This window comes from Acanthaster planci, linkage group LG02 (assembly GCF_054643075.1).
Source record: "Acanthaster planci isolate LZ-2023a linkage group LG02, COTS_SCS, whole genome shotgun sequence".
NCBI classification, from domain to species: Eukaryota; Metazoa; Echinodermata; class Asteroidea; order Valvatida; family Acanthasteridae; genus Acanthaster; species Acanthaster planci.
Genome location: NC_141778.1, coordinates 15,927,245 through 15,954,262, shown reverse-complemented (window position 1 = coordinate 15,954,262; position 27,018 = coordinate 15,927,245). Strand labels below are relative to the sequence as shown.

The following is a 27,018-nucleotide window of genomic DNA, read 5'->3' as shown; positions in this document are numbered from 1 at the left end:
CCTTTAATATTTGCCTTGAGAGCAGTAGAGCTATTTTAAGGTAATGCCAGACGCACTTGGTACAAAGAAAATGGGCCAGAAAAGCGGATTGAAAAAGAAATACCCATTCAGGAATTTAGGTGCATTGCAAAAATGGGGGAATTTCAGGGTTATCCTAATCATTCCCTTTAGCTTTCCAAGCTGCTTTGCTTCTTTCCCTGCTAATTTAAACAAGAGAGCCAGGGTAATTTTACCACTCTTTCTGTTTGTTTGAATTAGTGCACTGAACTTGAAAACAAGTTAACTTGACACAGAAAGGCGATTCAAGCTACAAATTTAAGTTTTCCAGCAGTCATTATCAGGAAGTTTATGGTAAAGGTTCCCTCATTGAAATAAATCATCTTCGCAAAAGTTAATTATCGACAAGTTAACAATAAAATAACGATCACATTAATCTTAGTTGAAGCAAGATCAAACGGCAACTCTTTTCATGACCGCGGAACACCAAAGAAAAGCTACGGACACGTGGCGGGCATGGGTAGGCTATAGGGAGGCGGGAGGCGAGGCGGCTAGCGGTTTCCATAAAGAGCGCCCTCGTGCAACAACCAATCGCACGAGGCCACATTCTCTTCTGCAAAAGCTAGGTTCCCTGATTAATTCGTAGTGAGTGGAAGTGTAGCGCGCTCAGGGAGTAAGTCCGTATTTTTGTGCCGACGGAAGAAAGCACCAAATTTTGGCAAAATGAACACCGTTTTATCCCGAGCGAACACAATATTTGCCTTTACGCTCAGCGTCCTGGCAGCTCTCACGTTTTGTTGTTTTCTGACGACGGCTTTCGACGGCAGTGTTGCCCCATTTTACGTGGAGACATCGAAACATCTGGTGTGAGTACGTTTGTGCATATTGTTGACATGGTTGATGACCTGGCTTGCCGGGGGGGGGGTATTGTAATACTTGGGGACCCCAGTTTTTGTAATTTTAATCTTGCAAAACTGGTGAGACCCCAAAAAACTAATGCAACACTCTCTTTTTGCGTTGATCCTATTTTTTTGAAATTCCAAATACATGTAGTAAATTGTGAGAAAATGTGACTTTCTTTCTGATGAGGCCACATTCCGGATTTCCGTCCGGACAATTTTGAAAACCCATGTCATGAGGCTGTTTTTCATTATTCATTAGTTGGTGTACATACTGGAATGCAAATCTGAATTTACTGTGTGTCATGTGTCAACAGGTTAGAATGCTCACAGACTTCCCTCAGAATTTCCCTCAAAACTCAAAACCCTGCCCGTTTTTTACAACATCAACCTTACAGTTATTGAGCATGATGTCATAGTCTTCTACCAAAGTGAATTCAAAAGCTAAAATGTAGCTTGCCCTTCTAGCATAGGAACAGGGTCTCCATATTTACAGTTCCCATGAACCGGGGGAGGGATAGGCCTAAAGCTTGGACACAAATTTATCATATTGTGTATGATTCATAGTAGCAGTAGGCTACTCCCAGAACTGTGTTATCCGACGTCTGCCTGCTCCTGTGAACCTCCCAGAAAACGAACCTTTTCTGCCATAGCATCTCATTGCCACCCAATGACGATTTGACAATTGCACCATTGCCGTTGCCGTCACTTCAGCATGCCGTTGTGTTCATCACATTGTGCATGTGTCAGGCCAGCTAATGGCCGAGCTTGCTTCGCATTTTCAGTTTGACATTGTCGGAGGTGGGGAATGGCATCTTGTGTCCATTGTGATCTTTTCACTGCCGTTGGATGTGAGTGCACGTGAGCGCGCTGTCATACATTGAGCAATTTCTGTGGAGCTTGCATGTGGCTGCAGGCAGCAATCTTCTTGCACTCAGGACACGTGAGCACTTGGCTATTGCTTGTCATTCTTGCCATTCGGGTATTAATAATGAGGAGCCCTGTGATTGGTCAGTGTGACCCCTACATGTAGCACACCGCAGCCAACTGCCATTTCAACCAGTCAAGCCAGTCGTGGCTAAGAATTACACACACATATACGGAAAGTGGCTGCAGCCAAGTTCCATATCTTGTGTATCAGTTGCAGCCATAGTCAGTTATTTGGTTGCGGCTTGTCTTCATAAGTACACACGTGAACCACATGATTCTTGGACTCTGATTGGGAAATATTTGCACCTTTTTTTGAAAATATACTTCACTTTTTCAAAAAATATACTTCATGGCATTTGTAAAAATCAGCACTGTTTTGATCCGTTTTTTTGTGATACAAGTTATGAAGGTATGTATGCTGCCTTACATAGAACTCTTGGGGGGGAATGGAGAGGCATTTCTGTGGGTATATGATGGTCACAAATCCCTGTGCATGCCCTCATGTAGTGCCTATGGCAAAAAAGGCTCATTTTCTGTGGAGTTTGTGGGAGCGGGACGAATGTCGGACCCAACAGTTCTGCGGTAACGGTCAACGGGTATTAACACTACAATTAGACCTATTGTTAGTGGCTGGTATAGATGGCTTATTACGGGAACCACAACATGATAGTTGGCACGATCGGACAATAAGTATTGCCAATCTAGCCTATATTTGTGACCCGTTTTGTAAAAATGAGTAACGTCTCCAGAGCCACTTTTGAGTGAAAGGCCTTTGAAAGAATCTTGCACAGTGTTAAGCAACAGGAATCCTCAACGTTTTAATATCTGCACAGTGTCTATTTCCAGAGCCACTTTTGAGTGAAAGGCCTTTGAAAGAATCTTGCACAGTGTTTAAGCAACAGGAATCCTCAACGTTTTAATATCTGCACAGTGTCTATTTCCATTCTACTAAACTGAGTGACACATCAAAAGAAGAAGCTCAAATTCCTCAATCTAATACAAAGTAAAACTCACAAGTAGCTCCGGAGACTTGTGACTCATTTTTACAGGGCGGGTTATGTGTGTTTAAGCCCTCGTAACAGTTGTGAAATTATCTACAGAAGTAGACAGCAACCAGTTTAAAAGTGCCAAAATATAGCCATGGTATATGGACAAATGATGGCTTTTATAAAAGGAAGAGGCATTGGCGACAAATTTGTTGGGTGTAGTCAGTACATGTTTACGATTTATCAATCATGTCCATATTGTTGCATGGCTGCTCAATCTTGTGGAACAATGTGTCAGTCCTTTTGCCACGAGCTAGTCTCCTTGTCTTTTTAATTAACAGCTTTTGGGGAGCATTTTGTCAAAAGGGGAAATTTAAAGTCTGAAATATCAGACAGGATCGTCGGATAATGCAGCACTATTGATTGATTTGATCGACTGATCACGGCTAACAAATCCATTACAAGTCCATGATATTGCTACATAATCAAGTTGTGGGAAATCCCCTGAAAAATTTGGCAAAAAATCTATATAGATAGTCACATTTATTGAATGTCATAAATACCATCAAGAGTTTACTCTTCTGTTAAATCTGTTTTTCGTAAGTGATGAACACATTCCCTCTCCGAAAATAGCCGAAAGTTAACAGGAGCTCCCTTTATAAACCTTTTGGAGTCGTGTTAGTACCGGTACATGTAATGTGACTTTTAAATGCTGGGTCTAAAACTTGATTTACATGTATACTGATAGACCATAGGATGACAAGGAAAAAGGCCTATTTTTGGAGATCCGTGGTCCCCATCGTCAGACCACATAAAACTTCATACGTGGGGGGGGGGGTTCAAGTGTGCTGAATCCCACTTTTACTGTTGCCAAGCTGTAAACGTGCATATTGTCATGATATTTATGTAATATTTATGCGTTAATCATATTAAGAGCAATAACTGTGGTACACAACCTGTCAATAACAAAGTTTTAATTTCTCCCCAACAAGGCAAAGTTTTACCTATAAGTAGAGCACGCACTTGGTTTAAACTTCTAACAAGGGATCTCACCAGACAGTAATAAGGTGGGCGGAGTTTAACACCACCCCCAATTTTACCTTTGACAAACTTTACCATTATCAGCATCTTCTGTAGTTTTTCTGCCATGGGCCCGTTGTATTTTATTTACGTTGCAAAACCTCTGGTAGCAACAACGGTGATAACCGGCTTCATTTGGCCAGGGCCGGAGTGCCGAATCGTTTGCCACGTCGCTCTAATTCACATGGTGTACATGTATTTGGGCAAAATTTACAACAATTTTGGCCTCAACTGAGTCAAGAATCTGCATCTTCTTGTAACCGCAGCTGATAAACTTACTCCAACTTGAACTTTTAAAAGCTACAAGCTTTCCAAATTCATCTGTGTAAACATGCATACAACAAAAATTCGGCTGCGTTTCCGACGAAACCTCGTCCTCTACGGTCGCCGCCATCTTGGTTAGCGTATTATAGTACGAAGACGTGAAAGAGGATGATCAGTGAGGAATTACATTGGTTGATACTAGATGATGTAATCCTTATTTGCTTGCTTTCTGGATCGTAAAACCATTGCTAAATTTAATATATTCTTGACTTGTGCAGGTTTTTTGAAAGGCAATATTCCAAATCAGATTTTTTGTAATATTTATCTGACAGATATTGTGTAACATTTTGAGCGATCATCCTACGGTCTATGAAGTTTGATGTTTAAATGAAAGATGACTAACTGTGTACTTTTCCATAATCCACAGAAAGAACGCATACAACCAAAATGGAGAAAAGGTGGACCGGGGCCACATCACCTTTGACCTGACCTCTGACCTGGACCCTCTGTTTAACTGGAACACCAAGCAGCTGTTTCTTTACCTCATGGTGGAGTATGAGACACTACAAAATGTAAGCACGGATAGAGGACATTCTAGAAACTTCACTTCTCACTGCAAAACTGCCGAATTAAAAAAAAAGCCTTGAGCCATTTCCAAGGATGGATTGGCGCCGCGGAGATGTTAATTAATTTTGGATTTTTGACATGTACTACAACACTTTATACCAGTGTTGTAGGTCTCGAGACCTGGTCTTGGTCTCGGACATCAAGGTCTCGGATACAACACTGCTGTATACTCAGTGTTTGCTCCCCGAGGGTTTGTGTCGTAATACGCGTCGGGCAGGGCAAAAATCCAAAATTAATGAAGCCTTGAACCAGTTTTACACAATACAGAGTTTTAGTGTCGTCACTACTTTTTTTGTAGGAGGGAATGGGATTTATCAAGCAACCCCATCATGAATGCACAGTTTTCTGGGATTTGGAATTCATAAAATTACCAACATTATTGTTTTCAAGTATTGCTTGCTCTACCATCCATTGTTATTGTTGTGGTAATAGTTTTTAGATTAAGTGATTGCCCAATCCTTAATAAAATTCCTTTGGTAAATGACACAGAAGACAACACAATGTATTTTAAAATTCGTTACAAAGATCTACCTCCCTTCCCTCCTCCTTTGAAAAATTCCCCTCGCTCTCCTGGATTGGACCTTCCCCCCAACATAAAATTTAAAGGAAGAAAAAGAAGAGCTAATTATAGAAATAGTCTTCCTCTCATTCACTTATAATGGCACCCCCCCCCCAAAAAAAAACCCATTTTGAATGGGCAAGTTTTTATAGTTTTTCTGATATGTTTTGCTCTTTTTCATCCCAGAAACTTAACCAGGTAGTGCTGTGGGATAAGATCATTGTCCGAGGAGGCAAAGCAAATCTGGACCTCAAGAATGTCAACCTGAAATATCCATTTTACGACGACGGTAGTGGTTTAAAGTGAGTGTAAGAAATTACAAAAAGAGCCTGCTGGTGGCTTAGTGGCAAAGTTCTTGAAGTTACTTTTTTTCATTAGTTCAACCTTGGTAGGAAATTTAGGCTGCAGGAATAGACTAACATCCCCTGAACAAAGTAAGTAATGCGTTGGCAGGACAACATATGCCTAATAGCTCATTTTGTGTAGTGCTTGTCGAACAGCAGGCCTCAAGTTCAAAACTCTCTCCAGTCAATTGAAAAAATGCAGGGGTTAAACTTTCTGTCTCTGTAGTAGTTATCTCCTTCCGAGGCACTTCAGGAATCCCAGAAGTTGACGTTGACAATTTCAGAATGATTTGAATTTAACTTGAAAATTGGAAATACGAAGTCTAGAACTCGGAGTTCTCCTAATTTAAAAGCAAGTGAGGGCAATAGGTAATGAGGAACGCAGGGCGTTGTCGGAATGAGTGGATTCGGCTCAGACTTCGGTTTCCCTGGTGCCAGCCGTTTTGAAATAGCGCTGGAAACTACGTGTACGAGCTCAGACTGCAACCAGCAAAACTGCAGTCTAAGCCAAATCCACTCGTTTTGAAAACGCCCGTAGTCACATGATACTTAGGAAAACAAGGTCAAGTGAAAATGCATGTGCACTGCAATCTTTGCCGGAAGTTCAGCCCCTAGTTTTTGTAGCCAAATCACCTTTAGTAACAATAATAACGGGTATTTATAAAGCATACATGGAGCCAGTGATTTTCTGTTTCAAAAATGGGTATTTTCTGTTTTGCCAAATCTCGAATTCCGCTTCAGAAATTCAAATTCCGTTCCATACTTTCGTAAGCATGAAATAGGAGAGCATGTTTTAACTATGCATGGAAACCATTTGCCCAACTACACCCCCTCCCAAAAAAAAGAAAGAAGAGAAACAAAAATAACAACAATATTGTTTGGAAATACCCTGCAAAGATTCCAACTTTGTTCTATAATTTCTGTAGTGAAAATTAAAAAAAAAATCCAGACAATAAATACTGCACACTCCACCCCGTGATTTCCCACCGGCGCGCAATCGCCAAAACTTGCTACGATTAATCAACGGACAATTGATGTGCCACTCTTCGTGTATGAAATCAGATTACATACATGTACATGTACAGCTTGATGCTGCCATTTCAAGTGCAAACTGCTTCATCAAATACTTTAACCGTCTCTAACTTCACAGGCACCAATTTTTACCCCCCCCCCGGTTGAGAGGGAGCGAAATAGGAGTGAAGTGACTTGCCTGAGGTCACAACACATAACCAACTGCTGGATTTGAACCCCCAACTCTATTTTGGAGTTACAAACATAAACCTCTAGGCCACACACCTACCTCATATGGAACACTAGTTTACTGTGTAGTGCTGTTAGAGGATTTGTGAGGCTTTGACTATGTCCCATTTACTTGGCTATGGCTGAAAGTAAGACATGAGTCTATGAGAAAGGATGAAGTCACTAAGCTGGCAACTTCCATAGACTTATGTATTATCTTCAGCCCCAGACATGTACTTTGGATGTGACATTTTCTGCAGCAGTGCCTAAGGAGTTATATTGGTTTTGTTTAACTTCTTTACATTAAAAAAAAATTTTCCCCCCTTTTTTTGATTTTATTTTTGGCAGAGGTCACGAAAACATCACAATGACGCTGAATTGGAATGTCATTCCAGGAGCCGGGTTGCTGCCAAGGATCACGGGCGATGGCAAACATGTCTTTGCATTCCCCAATGAGTACAGTACCAAGAGAATATAAAGAAACCTCATGAATTTTCTTCAGCGAATTTTACAACCTGTGCCAAGATTTCACAAGGTGCCTTGTTGGAGTGTTTATCTTTGATCCTGTGCAGTATTTACAAGTGTATGTTGGCACACCTGTGGACAATTTTCTTGTATCATCCATTACTCTGCACTCCAACATGGCTTCTCGAGAAACACCTCTATGGCCTTGTGTGAAGGACTTGGCTACAGTTACAGCCGGCTCTAACACTTGAATGTATGAAGGTAACTGGCTTGTGCCTGCCGCTTCTCTCCATGGACCTGTTTGCTGTTGCTGGTTTATGATTCAGACCTCAGCCTATCACACACCAAATGCTTAAATTATGTTGGAAGCAATGTGTATTATTCAAAACGGTTTCTTTGTGAAAGCAAGGTGTAGGCCTACATGTTTTATTTTACCTCAGAGGACAGAACATAAAGGGAACAAAGTTGCTTCCCTGCCCTTCAGTAGTGGTCAGCAGTGTGGTAGTCGAGTCTTTCATAAGTCCCTGCAAGCCCATTACAAGTCATGCAGTCTTAAGCCAAGTCACAGTGTGCAAGCATTCCTTTGTCCGTGTCCACCCTGTTACTTATGACTGGCCTCGTGAAAGGACTTGTGATGGACTCGACTAACGATAGTCAGACTTTTTCACTGTCTGGGATCGTACAGTCCAGTTGGAGGGTTAGTGGGCAAAAATCCAGTGTAGTTGTCGAGTTCATTCCAAGTCCCCGCAAGGCCATCACAAGTCATCCAGTCTTAAAGTCACAGGCTATCTAAATGAACTGTAACAGAGGTATTCCTTTGTCATTCTTCACCCCGCTACTTGCGACTGGACTTGTGAAGGGACGAACAGGGTGTGTGGCAGACTACAGCACCCCAGAAGCCATGCCAAAATTTAAACCGTACATGTTCGTGTTGAATAAATGCATGTGAAGGACAGTTTTGAGTTAGCCAGCTAAGACGTTTTTTCATCTGTTTCTGTAATTGAGGGTTGCTCAGATAATGCATTTAACTCTCCACAGTATTTTTAAAATGGATGCAGATAAACATTAAATTTGTACAGAATGTGCAGAGAGTAAAAATAAAATTGTGATGTTTTGGAATGGGAAATGAGAACAGCATATTAGTTTTCGTTTGAATTGAATGCAGTGAAAGATTTGTCACTCATTGTTCAGGAAAGAGACCCTCGGATAATTGTACTGTCCTTTTATAACAACGTAAGGAACTTAAATTTTTAAGAGCACTTTGCATACCTTCTTGTTTTAGAGTTTCTCGACTGTGGATGTTTTTTCTGTTCTTTGGTCTTGAGGGGGAAAGTTTTCATGTTTTAATTGCATTTTTGTGGAGGGGTGGAAATTGTGGTTGGAAATTCACATCATAAATGCTGACATAAATTAGTTATGGTGTTGCGGATGTACATTTCATGACTCCTGTTTTCATTTAATTATTTTATTCAGTCAAGGTACTGTATTATATCCATAAAGCATGGCGTCAGCCTTGTTTGGTGGCTTTAAATTTACAGTGCAATTGATTTATACCAGTACTTGCCTCACCCTTGTCCATGGTGTCGTTTTGGTTAAGGTTGGCACTCGCAATCTGTGGTTATGTACAAATCAGGCACAAGACTTGGGCTTTGCCCCCCCCCCAAAAGAAGAGGAAACACTTCAAGTAACCGGCTCAGAGAGTTGGTAACTTGGGTTGAGTAAGTACGATATACCATGTGTCAAATTGAATGCAGTTGCACTTTCGGGAGAAGGCGCTGGATGTAGTAATCCAATGCGCATATTAAACATTGGCAACCATGGCAACCTCCAAGTGACTCAGTGTGTTGTGAATTGCTCGTAATAAGCACAGGAAGTCTTGAAGCACTTGAAAACTCTGCAAAGAAAATTAGGTCAGATGCAAAAAGATTAAAGGAAACCACCATTTCAGTGTCATTTTCTGAAATCTAAATTCTGTACAGTTTTATTTTGTGGCTCTTCTTAAATCAGACGTCACAGTGCTGCTCAGCAATTGTACATCTTTTGTAACTTTACAGAAAAGGTTGTTACTCATTAGTATGTGGTTCTAATGCACTTTTACACTTCATCAGAAAGTGGCAGGAAACCAGCTTGAGTATGAAGATGTGAATACCTTGGAATTTGTAGCATATTAACATCAAAAGTATTGTGCAGCTTTTCCCGTTTGCATCGGCCAAGAGAAGTTACAAAATAAAACCAAACTTCTTCATAGTAAGATTTCAAACGAAAGCTCATAAAATATGTTTGATGAAAACAATTGCTACATGTATGCTCGTAGTTTATTGCAAAATTTACATGTAGAAAACAAACAGAATCTAAATTTATTTATCCATTTACTTATTGTTTTAACTGGGTGACCCATGCAGTAGAATCCACTAGTCTCCCACAGGTCCCAGTACATTACACTAAAGGGCTTATAGCCAATGCTTCTTGTACCTTGGTGCTAAGACAATTGGAAATGATCACACGAAACAGTTTACTCAAAGGGTAAAGAATGTACACAGGTTGTGGTAAATATGTCGATTATAAATGCAGGTGCTTGCTGGAACCATTTACATGAATAAAAAAGTCAGCTGATGTCAGGATTTTATGTTGTAGGTGTGAAGGCTTAACAGTGCAAACAAACACAGACCATATTTTCCTTTATTACATACACAAATTGGGCAGGGACTTTGTTCTTGAAAGGGCAAGGCAATTTTTCATTTGCAAAGGGCACTTGTATTGGAAAATCAACTTGTCTGTGGGGGCATTTCATTGGGCATTGGGGGCAAAGACCAGGGGCATCAAGGCAGTGACCTCTGATCCCTCTGTGAAGTTCCTGCCTTGCATTACGCATGAATTGTTTTTTTCACTGTCCGATACGATCCCACTGTTTGAATGGGCGGTAGAAGTTTTCAGAAATATCACCCTAGGTGATTGTCAGATTATATGTCAAAATGTACAAAAAGAGTTGAAGAGGGGCAGAAATGTTGTTCATTACCTGGTGTTTTTATAACCGTGTACAACTGTTAACACATAGTGAATATTTCTTTCACTTTTGCACTAGCATCCAACCTCAATTCCAGCAAAAATATGACTGATATAGAAAGAACAGATTTACAACAACAAAATTTGTCTCAAAGGAGAAAAAAGGTCTGCTACAGCCCAGTTTTATGCCCCGATACAATACTGTGACCAGATTTCATTTGTTAGATACACATGGGGGGGCCTTCATCAAAGATTCATGATGACCTTCAGCAGGTATTTCATCAAGCTGCTCAGTAAAATTTCCTGCTTAGCAAATTTAGCCAAATCCAGTTTAATAGAGCCAGCTATTAACAGTGCAAGTCTAATGACAGTGTGGCTAGTAACCCTTTTCTGCTGAGCAAAGATTTCCATGCTAAGCAACATCAGTGCCAAATACATGAACATGTAGTAGATTTACAGAACTGATGTCTAGTGTTAACCGACAATGAGTGGTAACAGGTACTGTGGATGTGGACTTGATACCAGTTCGCAGTCACGTCCATCACAAGTTCAGTCCTAAGTCTTTTCACAAGGCCCGTTACAGGGCAAACATGGGCACTAAGGAATGTTTTTATTGCAGTTCATCTGAAAAGCTTGTGATTCAACTTTGGTGAACTGGATGGCTTATGATGGACTTGTTGGGTCTCGACCAAAAAAACTGCTTCACAATCAAGGTTTTGCATTACAGTAACAACTTTTTCTTTTGGTCCTGCACAAAAGCTGATCCCAAATCCTGTCCTCTTGAAATCACAAACAGAATTCACCCATCAACCCTAACCTTCCCAGATCCCTCAAAATCCATCAAATGTGAAAAGATGTGAAAAGATATTGCAGGATGGGTCCAGCTGTTATTGGCCTTCTTTATGAGGCGGCCATCTTGAATCTTGGACAAAAAAGTCATGGCACCGTTTTTGTCCAAATGAAACATACCATTCAAAGTGAGACTATACCTGTAAATAGTCAGGCACCTTACCTTAGTGTTTTGTGAATAAAGTGGATTAGGATAGCATGATTCAAAATGGCCACCTAGTGAATGAAGCCTATATGACTTTGATGTCCCTTGAGTATTGAAGTACAAAGAAGTGGCCACTGTATTTCTGCAAAGTGGAGGATTTTGAAGGATTCAAAAGCCTACTAGTAAAACTGCCTTAGGAATAAGAATTTGAAAGGTCCACTTTTTCCATCAAATAAAAATCTCTTACAGAAAAGAAACCCAGAACAAAAAAAACCCAACAATGCTGAATCCTGCCTCATAACTACTTATTTATCAAAGTTGATAAATTCATTTTACATGTACAAAATATTAACATCTCTCTCGATTTAATATGTACACATTACTCTATATTCAACTAATTCATAACGCAATCTAACTTTGGCAACTCTACGTTTGTAAAATCATAAAAAAGACTGAACATTTTAGTGTTGCCTTTGGGAAAAAAAAATTTCCATCAAGGGTTACAACTAAAAGTGCATTTAATAAACTTGAACTGTGACCTCACCAATACTATAAATTGCAGATGAATCACAATGACCGATAATCATATAATAATAGATGAAAAATTAAAATTGATAAATTTAATTAATACTTCCACTACCAATTTTAATAATAGGCATAAGAAAATTATTCCCTTCTTTATTCTGTAGGTATGTAATAAATTCACACTATACTTTTGTTTGCAGTTGATGTAGTTAAATATTAATGACAATAACATTTCTTGCCCAACTGCTTGTTGGTCTCCCTGAAATGTGGTCAAATTTGGTGTCTGGTGCTTGGGTACTGATTCATTTTCTAACGAGCCATCTCAAACATCTCAAGTGGCTGAAAAATTGGGAAACTAATGCACGTGTAAGTTGTAGGATTCTTAATGACAGTCCCTCACAATATTTCCACATTGAAGCTACCTGATTGCATGTTTCCCCAACTTCAGGGATGACAAGGTGCCAAATGATAATTTGGCCAGGGCAAATGCCGAGCTTCTTGCGAGTGGAGTGAGTGGTTTCACCTGCAACTTGTCCAGAATGAGTTTTGAGATGGCTCTGAAGCCAAAAACGGAGTGATTTTTAACTTCCACACGCAATCTCATGCACACATATTAAGACTATTCCCGGTTAAACCTAAACCAACACATTTCAGAACTGGGTCATTTCCACTGGACTCTCTGGCTATGGGCAGTAAACAGAAACGCTGTTGTAATCTCAAAGAATACTGACGGGCCAATGCTTTTCCCTGCTGTGGGTAAACAAGTCTCTTCTATCCTTCCACAAAGTACACCTGACTACCTTTAGCCACACAATGACAACATCAATTTGTGTTGTCGGTACATAGGTGCTTGTAACCCAAATGTTTCACAAGCTGTTGTGCTTTTTCCCCAAGACCTGCACAACTGGCCATGTACTCCACAAAAGTAGTAACACTTGATACCTGATACGAATGAACATTGGGAGTTACGTTTTCAGCTAAAGATCCCTCGCTTGGTAGAACAGAATGTACCCAGAATCTGATGTCTTTTGGACCTCCGTTGCGAGTCCGTAAAACTCCTCAATGTTAGAGACGTCAATTTTCTGTTGAGAAAAGCAGAGACCATTCGTCAGTGCAAGAAAGTATATCCCGTTTAAGGAGTTTGTTTGCAGTACTAAGAAGAAGTAGCATTTGATCGTTACTTTGATCATTCAGCACTGCCTCAGGTGTCCTATGCCAAAGTTATTTGCATGCACTGGATCACACCATTTTCAGTCTGGTGTCTATAAACATGGCCATCAATTGCATTACATAAAACAGCGATAACATGACCATTCCATTTGTGGATCTCTGGTTAGAAAAGGTGCATTACACTTCTTGCTAGTTTGCTGGTAAGACATGACAGAAATTTGGAGGGGGAAAAATGCATCGGTACTTACGTCTACCAGGTCATCATCGAATAGCAGCCAGAAGCCGTGGCTTTTGACGATGGTAATGTAATGGCCCCTGTTAGGACCACTGCAGGAAGACAAATGTGAAGACTTTGTGTCATTTAAAGATGGAGATTGGGCTGAATTGAAAAGAAACATCTGTTTGGTAAATGTGGTATCGATGAATAAACCAAATCTGCCTGATACTGGGAATGTACAAGATTTTCTCCCATCCTTAAGAATTGATAATAGCTTGATTTTATAACTTGAAGGTTACAGGCAAAATTATTTTCAAAGAATTGTAAATGTGATCAAGTTAATCAAAGCCGACCTACTGCCTGAAAAAACATTGAACTCATAGGTTTACCTTCCACAGTGGATGACGACGGAGACCAGATCATAGAGCTTGTCCGGGCTGGTTGCATCATCAGACTGTACAGCAAAACAGGTGATAGGGGTAAGATTAAAAAAAAAACAACAGAACATCATGACTGTTGCAGAAAGATGAAGTACACTGTACCTACGCAGATGGAACTACTGTGACAACAAAGGCGAGATAAGACAGCACACTTCACATGTATGTGCATCTCACATCGGCATGAAGTGACTTTGGATGGTACAGCATCATTGCTACTACTGGAAAAGGCTTATGCTAAATTCCCACATAATTTAGCAACTCTGGGTGGCTAACCAGTTAATGTCACTTCACATGAAAAACAAGGAAGGTTAATTGTGTTTCTTGGGGTGCAATTACACATTGAATACTAACGACTTATCTACAGACAGCAATTTCAAAGAACTGAGGTGGTGTCCCATTCACATGCATATACGCAGGTGTAACTTTAGATGTGAAAGTATTTGGTGCCAGTAGTTCATAAAAGGAGTACCGCGAGTCCCTGTCTGACCTGTATGTGAGCTTGGTACTGCCTTGGTAATGGCCTCTTTGACAGGCTCTCAGAGAAGCCTTCCTTGGGGCAACTACTTGAGATGTACGGTTATTTGGTCCCTCTCTTTCTCACAGGCACATCAAAAATCCATGTGTGACCCACATACACCAATACTACTGCCTCAGTATTGGGGCACGCTCGAGCAACAACCGTTTGTCAACCACCAGTCGATTTTGCCTGGTACCCAGGATACATATAGTGCACGGGCTACCAGGGAAAATCAATGGGGAGTTGACAAGTGGGCGTTGCTCAAACGTAATTGTGGCTTGTAAATGTAGTCATCAGAGTGGTCTGGGGAGGAAATTTACAAAGGGAAGCGAGTTGAGTATCTGACACTGCCTTGGGCGGACTCACCGTGTTCATGAGTCTGAGCTCAAGTGGGAATACAACGCGGTAGGAGAGCTTGGTGTAGCGGTGGACTTGCTCCATGTACTTGAAGCGCTTGAGGTGTAAGGCAAGGATCTGAGGCAGTTTCTTGACTTGCATTCTGGAGTGAGGGGTTAGCAGAAGAGAAAGGGGTCGAGAAGGGAACAAGCAAGGTTACTAATAGGTGGGTAGTGTCATGACTGGTATTGAAATACACTGGCTTAACCCTCCTATGGTTTTACAGCACAAATGTGCACAAATGCCCACAGTCACTGGTGAGCATGTAGTTTCTATATGGAACTCAAACATGCACAGGTTCAGTGTGTACACAGTAGGTTGTCAGCACAAAATGACCCAGGGTCTTTTGTGCAGTCCTCTTCACTACATTTGGTTTACTGCACAATTATGCACATGAAACAGTGAGGCACAGTTGTTGGGCAGCACAAAAGTGCAATCTGATATTCCTGTGAGGGACTGTTGGTGCAGTGCACAACACAACACAGCTGTGCTTCTCTGAGGTGTTTACCAAATGACCCAAAGAGTGACTTCAGCATAGAAGGGTTAAAACAGACCTCTGTGCTGATGATGCCATGGTTTAATTACATGTGTGCATTCCTATGGTACCCAGTGGGCCACAGGGCTCCCACTGGCTCCGTAGGAAAGTGTATGTGTCAATACAAAGGAGCGTCATTACTTCAGAGGCCTACCGGGATTATATTGCAGAATACAGAGATTATTTCTGTGAGAGGTCAAACACAGTCAATATATCAGTTCAAGCGTTCACCTTTTCTGGGCTTCTTGCTTACTGCAACATGTCTCACAGTAGTATTTACATTCATGGCACAGTGTCTCCGTGTTACTAAACCCTCTGTGAAAGAAATAAAAACAAACAGACATCCAGTCTAAATTAGCAGCAGGAAGATGACTGACAAAAAAACGGACTTCAACGGCAGTTCAGCAAAGGATGGGGGAAGGGTATCCTAAGGTGAAAGGTGAACTGAGCAGGTAAAACCCCCGAGCATTATGAGTTGTACAGGTTTGGAGAATTGTACGGGTGGTTGGGTGTGGCAGAGCGGCATGCACACGTAGATGGACTGGGTGAAAGATGGCTGACAAACTCCTAGAGGGGCTGGAACCCAACTACCACAGTGGGCCCTGCACAACATCCATAGCTTGACTGTGCATTTACAGAGGCAAAATCAGTTATCTGCACTCCTTGCCAAACGCATTCAAACAAGAGCCAACATGCAGCGGGTGGGCCAAATTTAACTAGGCACCCTGTTTTTGGTTAACATTTACACACACATACTGGAGGTGATACTCACTTGAGACAGTGGGTGATAGATGTGTTCTGCTCCACGTCTACTGACAAGTCCAAGAAATCCTCATCCTTACTGCTTACCTGCACCAACCAACAAACAAAATAAGCAAATTCCCCAAAACAAATAACAGGTGCATCTCTTTAGCCCTAATTCTAATTAGAACTTCTATGTACCATCATCCTTCCCCCACAACTGTGCTGAGGTTCAAGACAATAAATGGAGGGAAAACAAAGCAAACACTTGGATTATTTCATGCTGAGTAAACCTACCAGTGTATTAGGTCATGACAAGCAAGGTTACCATCCCATGTGGAGTGTTCGCGCATGCAGATTGCCATATTTACCCAGAGTGCTCTGAACACATGATTACAGGACTTGGGAAAGACACTGGGTTAGTCATTAAAGGTCCAAGCATGTAGCTATGCTTACCCCTTCACAGCAAAGACACCTGGTCTCGTTGGTCAGCGTCCCCTGAAAGATTTCGTGGATCCAGGTCGGTTCGTTCTTCTGGTGGTGATGGTCATTATTGTTGCTCAGTGAACCGTTGGGGGTACTGACCTTGCTGTTGGGTTTGCCGACTTGCTTGTCAGCCGCCCGCTCAGCTACAGAAAGGGTGGAAAAACGGAAAAAGAAATGGGATTGCTGATTATGAAGGGGGATGCTCAGAAAAGGCAAAAGGACATAGTGTACATTATAATTTGAAATGTGACAGAAAGTCAAATGCTCCAACAAAGCAGTAACATGAAATATGCAAGAGTGAAGTTGGGCTACTGAAAAATGATCATGCTACCTTGGAAATGTTTTGGGGAATTCTATATTGCTAAAATCCCCTCATTACGTGGCTACTGTTTCCATTTGACAGACAGACAAGTAACAAGTTAACTTCTTGGATGGTAAAAGTAAAGTTGTTGCAAGTTAAGGAGCAATAGTCTATCAACATTTCACAGATCTAAACTCCTTTCCAAATCTTTGTTTGTTTACAAGTGACAAAATATTACCAAAAAAAAAAAGTCTTACAAAAATGTGTGAAGTTCTGAAAAGTTTCAACCCTTTTTGTGCGCACCTGAAATCATCTTACATATTTGAAAGTTGCCAGGTCCTCTAAACAGAAAGGTACTGCTCTACTAGAAAAACTTTTGTTTAGTCTTAAACCAAATCTTCAAGAACTAAAAGTGCCATAGATATGACAATAAAACTACATACCAGACAAAATGTCAGCTATTGTGTTGAGTAGATAGATAAGAAACTCATGCGCATCCTGTTGCATGTAGTTGTCAAACACCTCTGGGCCACAGAAGAAAACAGAAATGACATGCAATCAATCAATGTCCGTCAATTTGTGTGCAATCAATCAATGTCCGTCAATTTGTGTGCACTGGTGAAGGACCTGTCATAAATTGCACCTTGGTCATTTTTCAACAATTTCCTCTCTGAATAAAAAAGGCTGTTGAAGGTGATGGCTGAGTTCATCCACCTTCACAACAAACGGTTGGTTGAATAAAACAGTTTAACCAAAACAGCATTTGACAGGTGGCATCTGGTCCTAAGCAGGCTTTCCATAAGCAAGTGCTCCTTTGAATTTCTGCCAGGCATCCTCATGAAAAGTACACACACTTTGTTTTTACATTCTTTCTGTGATCATGAAAATATCTCACAGAGACATCGTTTGAAATCCCACAAAAATTCTTTTTAAACTGGAAATGTTTGTTCTTCATTTTAGACTAATCTTATAAGATTTATTTTGATCTCAATTTCTTAATTTTTTCATTTTGGGAGATTATATGAACATGCCAGGTTTTAATTCTGTATTTGCCACACAATACACCATAAGGGGGCTGCCATAAACTTGACATGAACAGTATTGGTATGTCTACATGTAGTTGGATAGATGAAAGTTACAAATGCAATAAATTGATAACAATATCCCATGCGTGATACCATTTTCCTTGCGCAGCCTCCCGATGAATTTCTTGGGCGCGATGACACCGGTCTTCTTTTTCTGTGTGGTGATGTTGTTGAAGAGGTCACTGAGGCAGGTCAGAAGGTTCTCCTTCTTCTTAGGCTGGGCGCGGTAGCTCAGGACTTTGTCCCTGAATGGCTTGCAGAAGTACAGAGCCTGGAGGACTGAGTTGCAGTAGCAGGTGTTCCCAAACTGTGATGGCAAAGCAAAGAATTCCAAAGCTTTATTATACCTTGGGGGGGAATGGTACCTCATGAATTTGCCACAAAAAACAAACCATTTCTTAAAAATAGCACTCCCAAACTGACTACGATGTGTGAAAAATTATATCAAAATTTAACTTTATTAAACTGTTCCTCTATCTAAGTGATCCAGTCTGACAAAGTGGCTCCAGGAATTAGCTAGTGGCTTCCACAGGCGCATTTTGTGGATGTAGCCAAAGGACTTTCTCTCATTGCTGAAGGTTGCATGTGAAGTGGTACATGAAATCCCCAATGCATGCATCCAAGTCAAGCTTCATCAGAGAATAATCAACTGTACACAACATTAGCCCTAACCCTCCAGGTGTTGTATACTAGTAAAGAACACAGAATCTTGCTGCATTTGACATGATTCGAGCTAGATTTCCCAGGTGTTCTCATGAGGAACTTTCCTAAATCCTAAAAAATGATCATCCACAGTACATCCACAGGATATGAGAAAGTTAAAGTAAGTTTACATTATAAATACAAAACTGCAGAACTACACACTACATCTTTTGGTCAACATTCACGGATCGTCTTCAAACTAAATTATGTGGGCCTATGCTTACAATCTGATAATGATGTTCACATTGAAATATGTGACCATACCTAACAAAATGAGAAAAGCGTCGCCATGGTCACTTTTGAGTTCAAGGCCTTTAAAATAATCCTCCACAATGTAAATTAACAGGAATTCTAAATATTTGTTGGCCACATAATGTTAATTTTCACTTGGATGCCAAACTAAGTGACACACTAAACACAAGAGCTCCCTTTCCTCTTCAATGCAAACTAGAACAAACTTGCTATAAAAATAATGAGCCCAAGACTCACTTGTCATCTGGTCACACATCACGAATAATAGAATTAGAAATAGCTTTGATTAAAATGAAACAGACTTACATTGACTAATCCAAAGTAGTGTTCATTGGTGGGAAACTGGTCTGATCCGATCTCTTTCTCCAAGGCGGAGGCATTAGCTCCCTACAAGATGAAGGGGTCATGTTATGAGAGCATTTCCCAACAGGATTGATTGATCTTGCAAATTCATTTGAGTGATCAGTTTTACTGAAAAAAACAAAAAATGTGTTGAGATAGTTGAAGAAACAAGAAGATACATTTCAGGAACACAAATACATAACCATAACAAAGAGCAAATGCTTATCCCTAGGCCTATAGTAAATTTGTAAAACTAGAATCAACACTGTCACCCGTCACAGGGGCTGTGTGCCTGGTTTCGAATCAACTCGGACCCAAACCAACTCGTACCCATGCCAACTCGGACCCATGCCAACTCGGACCCACGACCAACTCGGACCCATGTCAACTCGGCCCCAATACTAACCCGGACCCACAACCAACTCGGACCCAACACTAACTCGGACCCATGACCAACTCGGACCCACCCTGAGTCAACTCGGACCCAACCCCAGGAGCGTGATTAACTTGTTGAAAATTTTTATTTTGTCCACTTTTACATTTTAGCATTTGGTAAATGACACTTTTGCACTGCATGCTGCCGAGATTTAACGTCCTCTCTACACGTTATGCAGGGAGACGGTGGCACAGGCTTCCCAGAATTTCTCCGTTTTCGAATTTGGACTAGATTTGATATCAGTGATGTCTTGGAACAAGTGATGAGTAACCGACGAGCGTCGTATTTTTATGGAGGCACATTTCCTTTGATGTCTTATTTGCTGCTTGTTATCTGGAATCTTAATCGGCTATTAGCTTCCGAGGTACCGGCGTGATTACCCACAAAAACTGATTTTGTCACCTTCCATTCTTGAAACCCTATGATCGGGGAGTGGGAGCTTGGGACAACCAAATGGAGCAGCTTTTGGAGTGTGATTGACAGTACCAAATCATTGACGCCCTTTCTCCGAAGTTTTTTTGGCACTCCAGATCACCAGCAGAAATCGAATGAACTTTCACCAAACAGCCCCCAAAGTTTTTGTTGCAATAAAAAGCTACAGATAGGCCCTTCTGATGTACATAAGAGATGCTGCATACACGTGAAACAGATACTGCTGATATACATGTACATCAATGTCCCGAACATTGACCTTTTACAGTGTCTAATGGTGTTATCCCCCACCTCACTTTCTAATTTTTTTTGGCCGGGCAAGTCTTACACCTCCACCTTGCCCCATTCCCTCCCCCACCCCCAATACCGGCAAGATTTAGGCAGATGGAGGAATTCATCCATACAAGCCTTAACTGACTGTCCAAATAACGCAAATAGGTTGGTAATTTCGAACAACACAAATCAAATCATTTTAAAATAAAAATGTGGAATATTTCCCATTGGCTTAAACTTGGAGACGGTTTTGAAGCGTCGTATGTCTGCTCGCGAGCTCATTATTAATATTTTGTGATCACGGTTTCTTATTTTTTACAATAAGACGTGCCATAATCACGAGGGATCATAGAATTATTTATATAAATCCCGAAATTGGTTTGATAGTTTCCAGTTCAGAGTATTTTTTTCAGAAAAAGCCCCACAATGCTAGCCTATTTTGGATAGAGGCGGGCGGCTACATTCATATGAGCGCATAGTTTTACTACTATTGGGGGGCTATCTTCGGGAAAAGGCGAATAAAAAAGTTCATAAAATTGAAACGAAAAGTGATCAATCTGTCCATAATCTTGAATTTCCAGCGAAAAAATGAAGGCCAACCTCTTCGCGAGGTTCAAGAGTCAGCGCTATTTCGGTCTACGGGCGCGTATTTGGTGTAATGCAACCATAAGACTCAGTGGGTCCGAGTTGACTCGAGGTGGGTCCGAAATGGCGTGGGTTCGAGTTGGCGTGGGTCCGAGTTGGTTGTGGGTCCGAGATGGTCGTGGGTCCGAGTTAGCATTGGGTCTGAGTTGGCGTGGGTCCGAGTTGGTCCTGGGTGCGAGTTGGCATGGGTCCGAATTGGAATGGGTCCGAGTTGGTTTGGGTCCGAGTTGACCTGATCCCGTGTGCCTGGCAGGCTGGGGTTATTTACAGGAACTTCAGACTGCTGGAAGACAAACTAACAAGTCTTGTCTTGTGGAGGAAAAGTTCTTCAACATTTTCGAGACGAAAGCGACAGCAAGTACTGGTTTGAAATGTCGACAAACATGGCAAAAGTGTTGGCAATTGCCAACTAGGCCTGCCGTTACGTTAATATTATTAGGCTAGTAGTACGTAAGTAGAAAACTGATCATGATCAGATGATGCAGCATTATCAGATTATAACAGAGAACAGCCGGCGTCAACATTTCTTTCTTGCTTGGGTAGATCATAAAATAAAATTTAAGAAAACATACCATGGAGGTAGTTATAGATAAACTGGCTACATCATGTTCCACTCAGAACAAAAAGCAAAAGATTCTCACCATCTTAAAAATGGGAAACAATACCCTCATTCGACGTCGAGTACATCACATTCTCGACCGCCCGTGTAAACTTCAGTCAGGTAGCTGTCTCAATTGACTCCGATGCTTTACGGCATTCCACGCATGTGATTGGATGGAAAATTTCATCCGAAGCCAGACTATAGTTCACCTCACTAGGTCAATGACCCTACGCTATCAACGTGGTTTCTCGCGTGAGCGTGAGAATATCACGTGGGGGCGAGAATCCTCTTACTTGTCGGCCATTTCACGCGAGGTGGGAAAGGAAACATGCTCAAGCTTTATCGTCATTTTATGAATGATTCAGCTGTCCGTATTATGACTGCTTATTGATAGAGCAATACTTTATAGTTTCTTTCGTTATTAATGGAGTTATGAATTTATTTAGTGCTTTTATCGCAGTAAAATGTCTCCAGAAACTCGTAACTTATGCAGCAATGTGCCAACATTGTTGAACATGGGCCGGCCAACGGAACCATGCCAATGTTATTGTGAGCATGGTTAGGGTCGTACTAATCAGCGTCAAAACACCGTCAACACGCGTCAACACATTGATAGTAACGTCAACACACCGTCAACACTTACAAAATGCATTGAAAACAGAAAACAGACGTATCGAACTGTAATGTATACGCTTAGGAATAATTTCTATTTAGTCGAGTTTACATTTTACTACATTTCAAGGGAGTTTTTTCTTGCGAAAAATTGTCTCTGAGCAGTGCCGCCGTTTGCCGCCATCTTGCCTTCTCACAGCGTTTGGACCGTACCATAGTTTACTGTATAAAGGTGACCCCCTGTAGCGTAATGGTATGGTCCGTCTGACCGAGATCGAGAGGCAACATGGCTACCGTCTTTTATGGCTGTGCGGGGTGTTATTTTCGTGAAATAAAATGGCTTTTCCCCCAAATGTTGCCCTCTGTTGTTAGCCAAATTGTATTTTAGGCATTATATTGCTATCGAATTGCATTTCTGTTAACTTAGAACATGATTTGGGTGTGTTGACTTTACTATCATGTGTTGACGCGTGTTGAAGTTGTGTTGACGTTAACTAGTACGACCGTATTGTTACGCCCCAACTATAGCATCAGTCCCACCTATAGTTGGGACAGTCCCAACTGTAGTGCTGCAGTTGGGCTGGCCCAACTATTGTTGACCAATATCTGTGGCAAATGTCTCATCATTATCCAAGTCAGTGTGTCTCACACTTGACACAATTCATCTAAAATGCGGCACTTCATCTGTTCATCCAGCCCTATGACCAATGACATGACATTTGTAAACAATATGACTTTGGCACTTGCTGGGCACATCATGCACACAGGACCTTTCTGCTGTAGTTGGGCCGGCCCAACTGTAGCACTCTAGTTGGGACGGGCCCAACTATAGTTGGGACTAATGCTATAGTTGGGGCGTAACATTATCATGGTTGTGCCTAGCCCATTAATGTGGCCTACGGTATGCTGCGCTCCCGTACAGCCACATGCTCATATACCGAATTTTTGTTGTCTTTTTCAAGCACTTCGAAATGAAAACATTTTCACAATCGGAGTTGCTCAATGTACACCATAGCCCACACTCTCTGCTTCTAAATCAATCCTTCGCTACGTATTCTTAGGCCATGAGAATGGAAGTTTCAGATTTGCGCCCGGACTGCCGGAATATTTTGGAAAAATATGAGGCTTTTTTCGTTATTCATTATTTGACGGTGTGCGGAGCGCGGAGTGGCCAAGTGCGATGAATATGTAAAGTATGTAGTAAGAATTCACAAAAGATCAACAGCAACATACCGCATTCCCTGGTACATGACACTGCTAAATTCTCCCTACATTCAACTGAGCTTAATGCATATTCAGTTCAATAATTGGCATGCCAGCCCCAAGTAGCCACAACCTCGCGTTCCATATGGGGCAGCGTGGACATCAGGGATTCTTGCAAAATGACAGGTAGTACTCCGGTGAAAACAGCGACCTTGGTGACGTACGCACGTACCAGCCAGTCCGAGGATGGGGTTATACAATCTTTTCTTTGATCTGTACAAACGGCTGCGCTCGTTGCAGTTGTTTTCATCAGTACTGTGTGGTTGCTACCCGTATTTTTGTGAAACTCCCGGATGTCTGCGCTGCCCCATAAGGCAAATGAGGTCATCAAGTTGTCAAACAGAACAAGTTTTGATTGGATGCAGTGTTCTGTATACTCGCGGCCAGCCAATGCAAGTCGACACGCAACGGGACGGAAGCTGCACGGCCTCGCAGTGCTAACGGGATTGCTTGTACATATACAGTAATGTCCGTGCTCAGGGGATACTTACATATGTTCATGTATTCCCCAGCCGGACCAGGACAGTGCTTTACGCCTGCGCATATTACAGTCTTATAGAATTAGATCGTTCGTGTAGTAAGTAGGTATGCATAGATGTACGCATTTTGGACCCTTTTACTGCTGTATGATTTAGGATTTGAAATGGATTTTTTATTCCTGCATTTTTCTGAAAATAACGAATTTTTTTGGAAATAATAAACTTTTTCAGCAGGGTGTTTTGGACCATGCGGGCGGTGGATGCAAATCTAAAATTTTCGTTCTCATGGCCTTACCTCCTCCTACTTTTCGAGAAATTTGCAGCTAATTTGTGAACCTCATACATTCGTGCACATTGACGTTGACAGCTCAAATCATCATGACGTCAAGTTTATTACCCCTAAACCGTGACCTCACATTATGCAAATACTGCACCAGGAGTTCAGATGCGACGGCTAGTTCCTGTTTACCCAGTCCTAAACTGCTCACTGCCATGACTGCCAGCTCATGCGTGGGTGAAGGCATTTAAGGGTGAATGTTATTATTAATTTCAAGGTATTAGCGCCTTGAGCACCATGGTGGATCTGTGTCCTCTATAAATCGTCATTATAATTATTGTAATATCACTTGTATTTTGCATCGAATACAGTAATCACTTCCAAATCATTTTCTTCATCAGGCGTCATCATGGTGAAGACAAACACAACAGGTTACCGCCGCGGTACGCGGTACATGTTTGCACGGGCCTTCCGCAAGAAGGGTGTTGAGCCTTTGTCGACTTTCCTCCACGTTTACAAGAGAGGCGACTACGTGGACATCAAGGTTGGCATGACTAACGAAGTGATGGCCACATTCCACATTGGGGAAACTTTTAATTTACCATCTGGTTATCATGTCTGGAGCATGTACAAATAAACTCCCCATTAATTGATAACCTAAAAAACATTTCAGGATGCCCCTTCTTTTGAGAGCATGTATGTCTCTGAGGAACAGTTTCGATTCTTGGAGTGAGATCAAGTCTAATATGGTATACGTCCCTGTTTTGGTTGGAGGAATGCAGTTACAGTAAAATGTTTCAAAGAACCAGGTGAATCTCTGAGTGGCTGGAAACGATTCACACCACCCACCTGCTGAAAACAAGTTCAGCAGTCATAACTGGACAAACTCTGACTCTGCCAGATGGAGCAAAGTGCAGAAGCTGTTTCCATGGACTCTTGCCATTTGGCAATTAGCCTTTGTTGGCTTCAGACAGTAGGAGGTAGTCTCATTGGACACTGCCATTCCTAAATCCTGTCGTGGCTGGCTACCCCAGATTCCATGGTTAGTTGGCCTTGTGGGTAGTGACTTGATAAATTTTGTTGGTTTACCGAACAATTTATATACATGTACTTAGTTCTGTTTCATCTCTCTGCTTGTTCTGCCAGGGTTGTGGTGCCTTCCAGAAAGGCATGCCTCACAAGAGCTACCATGGCCGAACGGGGCGTGTCTTCAACGTCACACCTCACGCTGTGGGAGTCATTGTCAACAAGCAGGTCGGGTAGGTACCCCCAAAATGGATCAGAGATGCTACCTTAAAAGTTGGTTCGTGGGCCAGTGCCGTTTGAGCTACTGTGTAGTGGATAATGACTTAACATTTGAACGTTCAATTTCTAGCAACCGCATCATCCCAAAACGCATCAACGTCCGCATCCAGCACGTGCGCCCTTCCAAGTGCCGGGACGACTTCCTGATGCGTGTGAAGAGGAACGAGGAGCTGAGGAGGGAGGCCAAGGAGAAAGGGATCAAGCTGGAGAGAGGCGCCCTCAAGAGACAGGTTGGTAGTCTGCGCTTTCAGTGTGCTTGTCCCCGTTGCCCTTACAGGGCACTGGGAATGCTTTTCACAAAATGTTGATGCGCCAAGCATTGTGTGTTCCTTGCGGTCCTAATCTTTGCTTGCACATTTTGTGCGCTCGTGTCGTGCACTGCACGTGGAAGTGTTGACCTTTGCCATTGTTCAGATGAATGTGATCCAGTGATGGCTTGACAAAGGTAACATCATGCATTTGACTTTCCCAGCAGTGCCCTGTAAAGGTTGCGAGGACAAGTGATCGTTTTCAGCTCACAGCTTTTTTCCTAAATCTTAGCTTCTTTTCTATTGGACTACATGTGCACCTCATGACTTACACTCTGCTTTAAGCATTTACTGCATGAACTAGGGGCTTATTTCCTAGAGCTCCTGAGCTATGGAGTTCGTTAAGCAGAGAACATATTTGCTGAGCGAAAATAGGTTACCAGCCAAAAACCAAGGCACGTCTGTTTCTTGCGACTGGTGTATTGCTGAGTGTTGCTTTACAAGTAGATTTCCTTGGATTTTCCACTAAGCTGCTCTGTTGAAATTGCAGCCAATGGAAATATTCTAGACTCTGGCCTCATATGAAGCTCATACCACTGAAGCAAATCTAGCTGCAGTGAGCCAGATGGTCGCCACTTGGAAAGCGTATTTCATGAGCCTCAAGATGAAGCTGCTATTGGATAAACCACAGACTTGCCAGCCCCCATATACTGAAGATCCCATTACAGGCTGATTGTACTGTGCTATCTTAAGGCAGTTTCATGTGTGAAGACAAAATGTTGAACAGAGATCAAGCTCAAGGTAGTTATCGACACTAAGAATAGACATCATCAGGGCTGGGGCCAAATTCAGACAAGTACTGGTTCAGCTGTGTTACAGTCCTGTGCAAGAATCTTCATGTAATGGACAAGTTAATGCCAGGGGCTTTGGTTGACATTGGTTGAATGTGTAAGCAAATACACTGGGCAAAGCATACCTGTTGTTGGCCCTCAGGAACCTTTTGGCAGATCATGTGCAGCTTATGTTGCGCAAGGGTGAGCGTAACATTGACATATTGCAACTTCAAATGGAATTCCTCTGATACCACATTTGTGATAGGTGTACTTGTCTTCTCTTTTGCAGCCAGAGCAACCGCGCTCGGCTCACTTTGTGAGCACCAAGAAGAACGAGCCACAGCTTGTAGAACCCATCCCATACAAGTTCATCGCATAAGGCAGTGCAAAAAACTGCACACTTTTGAAGGAAGGGGTTCAACGTCAACGGCCGTTTTGTAAAATGTAACTAATGTTGTGAGGGTTAAAAAGCGAAATAAAAGAGCAGGTAAACATTACACTCTGACTGTGAATCGACC

At 41.8% G+C, this 27,018-nt stretch overlaps 3 protein-coding genes across 4 annotated transcripts; 2 read left to right on the top strand and 1 right to left on the bottom strand.

Moving 5' to 3' along the window:
• The first annotated feature begins 620 nt into the window (after nucleotides 1-620).
• Nucleotides 621-10,011, top strand: spcs3 (signal peptidase complex subunit 3). Its single transcript, XM_022223791.2, has 4 exons — nucleotides 621-863; nucleotides 4,584-4,728; nucleotides 5,529-5,644; nucleotides 7,274-10,011. The coding sequence occupies exons 1-4, from the start codon at nucleotides 721-723 to the stop codon at nucleotides 7,401-7,403; spliced, it is 534 nt and encodes a 177-aa protein (XP_022079483.1). The 5' UTR covers nucleotides 621-720; the 3' UTR covers nucleotides 7,404-10,011.
• LOC110973178 (ubiquitin carboxyl-terminal hydrolase 12-B-like) lies at nucleotides 9,341-21,635 on the bottom strand. 2 transcript variants are annotated; one of them, XM_022223788.2, is made up of 11 exons: nucleotides 21,524-21,635; nucleotides 19,061-19,141; nucleotides 17,894-18,107; nucleotides 17,159-17,239; nucleotides 16,385-16,557; nucleotides 15,960-16,036; nucleotides 15,419-15,502; nucleotides 14,623-14,755; nucleotides 13,689-13,753; nucleotides 13,331-13,409; nucleotides 9,341-12,994 (listed from the first exon to the last, which is right to left on the bottom strand). In XM_022223788.2, exons 1-11 carry the CDS (start codon nucleotides 21,551-21,553, stop codon nucleotides 12,890-12,892), a joined length of 1,122 nt encoding a protein of 373 aa, XP_022079480.1. In that variant the 5' UTR covers nucleotides 21,554-21,635; the 3' UTR covers nucleotides 9,341-12,889. The 2 variants fall into 2 exon arrangements, with proteins under 2 accessions (XP_022079480.1, XP_022079481.1); XM_022223789.2 differs by having other exon boundaries at nucleotides 21,455-21,602.
• Nucleotides 21,636-21,708: 73 nt separating this feature from the next.
• On the top strand, nucleotides 21,709-26,997 carry rpl21 (ribosomal protein L21). Its single transcript, XM_022223792.2, has 5 exons — nucleotides 21,709-21,797; nucleotides 24,516-24,658; nucleotides 25,261-25,373; nucleotides 25,490-25,649; nucleotides 26,790-26,997. The coding sequence occupies exons 2-5, from the start codon at nucleotides 24,524-24,526 to the stop codon at nucleotides 26,877-26,879; spliced, it is 498 nt and encodes a 165-aa protein (XP_022079484.1). The 5' UTR covers nucleotides 21,709-21,797; nucleotides 24,516-24,523; the 3' UTR covers nucleotides 26,880-26,997.
• The last annotated feature ends 21 nt before the right edge of the window (nucleotides 26,998-27,018 follow it).